At 38.2% G+C, this 7,500-nt stretch overlaps 1 protein-coding gene across 1 annotated transcript in view; it reads left to right on the top strand.

The window, feature by feature from the left end:
* LOC113524820 (homeobox protein Meis1) overlaps positions 1-7,500 on the top strand; it is a 21,178-nt gene that overhangs the window by 10,831 nt on the left and 2,847 nt on the right. Inside the window, exons 7-11 of the mRNA XM_034313697.2 lie at positions 2,309-2,423; positions 4,798-4,937; positions 5,223-5,299; positions 6,552-6,610; positions 7,285-7,374. Coding sequence (XP_034169588.1) covers positions 2,309-2,423; positions 4,798-4,937; positions 5,223-5,299; positions 6,552-6,610; positions 7,285-7,374 — 481 coding nt within the window. The remainder of the gene's footprint in view (positions 1-2,308; positions 2,424-4,797; positions 4,938-5,222; positions 5,300-6,551; positions 6,611-7,284; positions 7,375-7,500) is intronic.

A 7,500-nucleotide genomic window follows, 5' to 3' on the forward strand; every position in this document is an offset into this window, starting at 1 on the left:
ACACATCTTATCTGAAAGTAAAGCTGGGAATTGAAGCTGAAGCAGTTGTTTTCTACGCTTCATTTTAACACATCAACTGCAGATAGATAGATAGATAGATAGAGAGAGAGAGAGAGAGAGAGAGACAGATAGATAGATAGATAGATAGATAGATAGATAGATAGATAGATAGATAGAGATAGATAGATAGATAGAGAGAGAGAGAGAGAGAGAGAGAGAGAGAGACAGATAGATAGATAGATAGATAGATAGATAGAGAGAGAGAGAGAGACAGATAGATAGACAGATAGATAGATAGATAGATAGATAGACAGATAGTAATGTGTATTGGATGATAAAGGTACACACACACACACACACGCAGAGTAACTGCTGTGTGTCCTTAATGAGTAAACACTGAGTGGCTGTATTGTTAGTGCAGATTATTTCAGGAGTGTGTGTGTGTGTGTGGGTGTGTGTGTGTGTGTGTGTGTGTGTGTGTGTGTGTGTTTAGCTCTTTATCTGAACACCATCAGGCGAACAGCTGACGCTCAAGGGTTCGTCTTTTGCCCGTTTCTCCTCACCATGTGTATTTAAGTGTAAGTGGTGTGTGTGTGTGTGTGTGTGTGTGTGTGTGTGTGTGGGGAAGATATAAAGAGACCCTGACATCCTCTGACACACACACACACACTCATATACATTCACACACACTTGCTGGACCTGCAGGAGTTTTTTACTACTCTTTTATTTATTTATTTTCTTTCTCTAAATTACTGACACACTGCTGTTTCTTCATCACTTGAGTTTTTCTTTATTTCCTCCTTTACGTAATAATTTTCTTAATTTCCTTTTTTTCAAGATTTAGAAAGTGCTCAGAATTTCTCTCTACATTTTTTTTTTGCTTTCTCTCTATATTCTACCTGGTAGACATATATAATTTCTCTCCTTCGGTTTCTCTTCCTATCTTTATTTGTAAGTATTTTTTCAATCCTTCTTTTTCACTTTAATTTTTTTGTTTTCTGATCATCGCACTTTCATCATATCTCCTGGATCTTACCTGGCTGAGCTCTTCTGTAATCGGCTCATGTTCCAGATGGACAGAATGGACAGAATGGTGAATTCAAATATTTTTATATTTACATTAATTCATTTATTATGAGGTTAAAGCCTCAGAAAGGGGGTGTGGCCTACAGTCTGCAGGCGGAGCTTGTTTGTTAGAAGCGATAGAGTAGAGAATAAAGTTGTGATTCTTTATAATATAGATTGATTATGTTTCTTGCGTGTGTGTGTGTGTGTGTGTGTGAGTTTGGGGCTGTATCAGGGAATGTGTGTGTGTGTGTGTGTGTGTGTGTGGAGGGTGAAGCTTTTGGATTTTTGTGTGTTGTTGCCCACTGGTTGTGAGTGTGATAATTTAAAAAGAATATGGAGACAGGATGTATTACACTGTCTTACATCACAGCTCTGCTGGATTCTGGATTGTGATTGGTCGTCAGGTGTTGATTAATTCTCTATAACAGCAGCTCTGACAGTAGCGCAGGTTTATATTAATGCGCTCGTTCTAATACATTACCGTTTCCATAGTAACAGCTCATTTACAGGAACATTGTACAGCGAACGCTCCACATAAACAGATTAAAAACTATTGATATTTTGAAGTTTTCTGTAAGGAGACGTTTATGTAACATTTATGGAAGGAGTCTCCAGTGTCAGCCATGTTCATGCCCATTCCTCCCATCGCACCTACAACACACACACACAACACGCATCTTTAATATTTAAATAAATAAAGTTCTCATACGTTATCGTTTCTGTAGTAACAGTGTCTAATCATTGATAAGGTGAAGTTTTCTGTAAGGAGAAATGTGTTTATGTAACGTGTATGGAAGGAGTCTCCAGTGTCAGCGCTTTGTAACAGTCAGAGGTAAAGCTGGAACTGTAAGTTTTCCGACGTCTTCAGGACAGAGGAGTTTACGCTTCTTTGCGGTTTCTCAGTAACATGCGGAACAAGCTGCGATTTTATCTTATTAACTTGAAGAGAGAGAATAAAGAGGCTGGTGAGGGAACGAGTGTTTATAGCTGCTATAACGTAAGTGACAACAGGAACTCACTTGATTCACAAACTTTAATTGCAAGTAGAAATGAATAAAATTGGCAGAACTTTCAGAGTGTTGTTGATGATGATGATGATGTTACTGTAAAACATTTTGACTAAATTAAATCAGACTAGATTATGTTTTTATTGATTGTCATTTTATTTATTGATTTAACGCAAGTTTTGAATCAGTTTTATTGACTTCTGTAATAATTCATTAATTATTTTTTTAAACAGAACACAGCATCATGGAGGGATTTGGATGACAATCGCTCGACTCCCTCCATTGGCACACCGGGTCCGTCCAGCGGCGGCCATGTTTCTCACAGCGGAGACAACAGCAGTGAACTGGGTGAGCAAGAAGACTATTTATTTATTTGATTTATTAGATTTAAATCTCAAGCCCAAATATTCCTATATCCCGATTTTTTAAAACAAATATAATAACAGCACTTTTTACATTTTTTTCTTTGCAAATCTTTATTGGCATTTCTTTTTTTAATTAAGAAACTGGCTGAATTTCAGTCTGTCGTTAAAAGCGTATGTTCACGTGGGTATTTTTGTGTGTAATTCCGCTCTATTTTGGGGAGGATTTGCTTTGAGGAAATGTTTTTACAGCCTGAAAGGTTTTGTGTTTTTGTGTGTTTTGTGCAGTAAAAATAGCTTTAGGAGCCTGCGTGTGGTTGGTTGAGCTTCAGCGGCTCACTGCAGAGAGAGAGAGAGAGAGAGAGAGAGAGAGAGAGAGAGAGAGAGAGGGAGAGAGAGAGGGAGAGAGAATGAAAGAATGAGAGGACGCTTTGCAAGACAATGAAAGAATGAATGAGCTAAAATAAAAAGCAGCACAAATCCTTTCCTTCTCTTTCAGACTCACAATAGAAAGAAATTCTTTAGTGAATTGTTGAGCGCATCCTGTCCCAGTGTTTATATTAACTCTTTACATTAACGTTGCCTTAACACACATTTTTACTGCGTTAGTTAAATCTCCACCAGGTTTAACTCCAGCACCCAATACTGCGAATATTAACACCTTACGTTTCAGAAGCAGCCATGATTTATTTTATTAACATGTTTTTATTAACATGTCTTCGTTAAAATATATAGAATTTTTTTGTGAATTTAAGTAAGAAGAGACTCATAAAGAGTTCTTGTTTATCTTTTGTATATCTATAAATTATGAAATACAACAATGATTTTTTTTTGTTTGTTTTCAGAAAAAATAGGTTTTCCAAAGTACCAAAAATTGCCTAGTTATAAACAATGACTACTTTTGAAAATTTCCATTATGTTTAAACATTTTAATGTTATATCCGATAATGATGGCTGGAAATTTGTGGCAGATTTAGAATTTATATTACAGTCAAATTAATTAACCAATTAATCAATTCATTGAATTACATAAATATAAATAGGAAATATAAACCATTAAAATTTTTTTTTTTTTTTTTACAAATATCCACATATAGTGTACAATATAACCGATTTATTCACAAATGAAAGATAGAAAACAGCAAAACGCCTTCATTAATCATTAATCGGCTGCTCTGAGCACTGATCCGAGATCAGCTGATTATCAACATTGAATTACTACTCAACATTAATTAATGCAGGTGTTTATTATTAACATTTAAATTAACACAAACAAACAATTAAGGTATAAATTACAGTAAATGATGTTCAAAAGAAACATAAAAAAGAGAGAGACAGGAAGAGAGACGGGGTGTGTATACAGTACATGTGTGTATTGAACAGTTTAATGAACAGTTTGAATGATAAATTCTCTAAATTCTCAGAAGCTCCTTCTGCATGCTGTCTATAAAGAAAGCACAGTTCAGATCAGACATTAAAAAAGATTTTAAAGTTCATTGTGAGGTTTGTTTTTCTCTCATCGCTGTGATATTCGTTTAGGAAGATTAAAACGTATATAAAATGTTTGCTGGAAATTTTTTGGTGTGTGTGTGCGCGTGTGTGTGTGTGTGTGTGTGTGTGTGTGTGTGTGTGCGCGTGTGTGTGCGTGTGTGTGTGTGTGTGTGTGAGTGTGTGTGTGCGCGTGTGTGCGTGTGTGTGTGTGTGTGTGTGTGTGTGAGTGTGTGTGTGAGTGGAAGAGCATGCTGGGACATCTTTTGTCCACATTAAGCTTTTTTTCCCCAAACAACAGCAGGGGATGTGTGAGGTCATGTGACCTTCTCACCTCGTAAAAACTTTTTAAAGACACTTTTCAGGCTTGGAAAGGTCAAAGGTCATTCAGGAGTCAGGTCTAGGAGATTCTTCAGTAGTGTGTGTGTGTGTGTGTGTGTGTGTGTGTGTGTGTGAATCACTAGGAATGTCCACTACAGAAGAACAAATTTAAATGAAAGGAGGCAACAGGAAGTGCCTTCAGTCTCTATATTCTCTTGTGCAAACTAGCAGTTGGAACTTATTCTACATACAGTACGTCTTGGTAAATGAGATCTGTGGTGTTGTTGAGGTCAGAGTCCAGGTCATGGTCCGGGTCAGGGTCCGGGGCAGAGTCCGGGTGAGGGTCCGGGTCAGGGTCCGGGTCTGACAGCGCTGCTGCAGCAGGTCCAGGTTCTGCTGTAGACCCTGAGCGCTGGGGGACAGCAGGAGAAGGTCATCAGCATACAGCAGGAGTTTAACCACTGAGTCATGTAGAGAGACACTGTAGAACTGTAGAATACTCGAAAATGGAGATCTTTCTCTCTCTCTCTCTCTCTCTCTCTCTGGTTTAGGGGATGGTCTGGAGAGCAGTCTGGCTTCTCCAGGGACGGGTGATGAGGATGACTCTGATAAGAAACGACAGAAGAAGCGAGGGATTTTTCCCAAAGTGGCAACTAACATCATGAGGGCGTGGCTTTTCCAGCACCTCACAGTAAGACAAGCACCTCACTGCACAAGAACCTCACTGCATGAGAACCTCACTGCATGAGAACCTCACTGTACAAGAACCTCACTGCATGAGAACCTCACTGCATGAGAACCTCACTGTACAAGAACCTCACTGCATGAGAACCTCACTGTACAAGAACCTCACTGCATGAGAACCTCACTGTACAAGAACCTCACTGCATGAGAACCTCACTGTTCCACACTTTCCTTCTGTACACTGATCTCTGTCTGTCTCTCTCCCTGGTTCCATCTATCTGTCTCTCTTCAGCATCCTTATCCATCAGAAGAGCAGAAGAAGCAGCTCGCTCAGGACACAGGACTCACCATCTTACAAGTGAATAACTGGTGAGTGACCTCTGACCTCTGACCCCCGAAACTACTTTGATTATTGGTCTTTGTCCAAAACCACACATTGTTCACTATATAACACACTTGAAGAAAGAAAGAAAGAAAGAAAGAAAGAAAGAAAGAATTGGGCAAGGAAAATTAAATTAAAAGTACGGAGAAGAATAAAAAATGAAAAGATAAGGAAAGGAAAAGTTAAAGTAAGAAAGAAATAAGAAAAAAATGGAAAGAAGGAAGAAAGAATGAATGAATGAATGAAAACATGAGGAAAGAAAGAAAGGAAGAAAGAAACAAAAAGAAAAAAGATGAGGCAAAATGAAGAAAAAAGGAAATGGATTTATAATGAAGACAGCAGAACACGGTGTTTCTCTCGGCTCTGCGTTTTCGTGTTGTTTGTGAATATTACGATGCTGTTTATGTGAACGCGTGAAGCTGCAAATTGAATTACAGAAGATTGGGTTTATAATTACGGTTTATAATGAAGTCATAAATCAGACCCAGATTACAGCCGATCTTATTATTACACTCCAAACCATCAGCAGTGTGAAATAATTACAGTCCTGTAGAGAGTCATTACAAAGCCGAGTGTCAGTGTAAAAGGTTTAATCTAAACGCATTAAAAGAGAATGACTGATGGGATCAGGGTTGCCAGATTGTGTCTCACACATTAACCTACTTTTTAATTTCATTAGTCTGTAAATAAATAATGATGTGCTGATGGACATCGTGTCATTTAGTGTAATCTGGGTTAAAGACCGTTTTATTCCAACAGCAAGATTTTAAAGTTTATTGTTTGTGTTTATTGCAGTGCATTTATTGTTGATGTTTATTGCATTGTGTTTATTGCTGTGTGTGAATTTTGGTGTTTATTTCTGGTGTTTATTGCTGGTGTTTACTGCAGTGTGTTTATTGTAGTGTGTTTATTATTTGTGTTTATTGCTGTGTGTGAATTTTGGTGTTTACTCTGGTGTTTAGTATGTTTATTGGTATTGTTTATTGCAGAGTGTTTATTATTTGTGTTTATTGTTATTGTTTATCACAGTGTGTTTACTCTAGGTGTTTATTGCAGGGTGTTTACTGTTGGTGTTTATTGCAGGGTGTTTACTGTTTGTGTTTATTGCAGGGTGTTTACTGTTAGTGTGTTTATTGTTTGTGTTTATCACAGTGTGTTTACTGTTGGTGTTTATTGCAGGGTGTTTACTGTTTGTGTTTATTGCAGGGTGTTTACTGTTGGTGTTTGTTGTGTTTTTAGGTTCATTAATGCACGCAGACGGATAGTACAGCCCATGATCGACCAGTCCAACCGAGCAGGTACACTGACTCACCTGTACTGACTCAGACTCCGCCCAAATATCCACTCCGCCCACATGTCCACTCAGACTCCGCCCATATATCCACTCCGCCCACATGTCCACTCATATACAGAGATTTTGGAAAGCGTAGTTTCGTCTCTGGACTCAGGACTTGGGTTTCATTACAAGCTTCACTCCATCTTCATGCTTTATAATTTGCACAGTAGATTAGCAGTATGAGAGACGCTAACTCCCAGAGTTCTCTCTTTATGTACCTTAGAGTTGCTTAAACTCTGTGTCTCCTTGTTATATTTTGATTAGAGATGTGGGGGATTCAATAAAGGGATTCGATAAAGAGTACTTTATTTAGCGCGGTACAGAAACACTATTAATGCAGCTAGCTCATGCGCTTCAGTAAAAATCAACTCGCTGATGTTACCATAGAACGAGTCTAATACTGTGTGAGCTTTTTATCGGTTCTATTTAAACCTAAACAGAGATAAATAAAATGTTCTGTGACGTCAGTAAGCAGGTTACTCATTTCGGTATCGGTATGAATGAGTAATAAAGACCGTCAGACTCGTAACGGGACGGAGAGAAAGGTGTTGATGGAGCCCTAGTTTTTAAGAAGGCTCTTGTTTGGAGATTCTTATCTGATGTTAGTTAATATTCGTGTTGTGTTTTGTGCTGCAGTGAGTCAGGGAACTCCGTTCAGTCCTGACGCTCAGACGATGGGGAGCTTCATGTTGGACGGACAGCAGCACATGAGCCTTCGACCTCCTGGTACGGCAAAAAATCTCTCATTTATAAATAAATAAACCAGTCTAATAGTTTATTATGTTTATTATGAAGAAGAGTTACTCTTAACTCCATCATGTTTAATCATTTTACTCTAACAGCATTTCCCCA

This window comes from Pangasianodon hypophthalmus, chromosome 19 (assembly GCF_027358585.1).
Source record: "Pangasianodon hypophthalmus isolate fPanHyp1 chromosome 19, fPanHyp1.pri, whole genome shotgun sequence".
NCBI lineage: Eukaryota > Metazoa > Chordata > Actinopteri > Siluriformes > Pangasiidae > Pangasianodon > Pangasianodon hypophthalmus.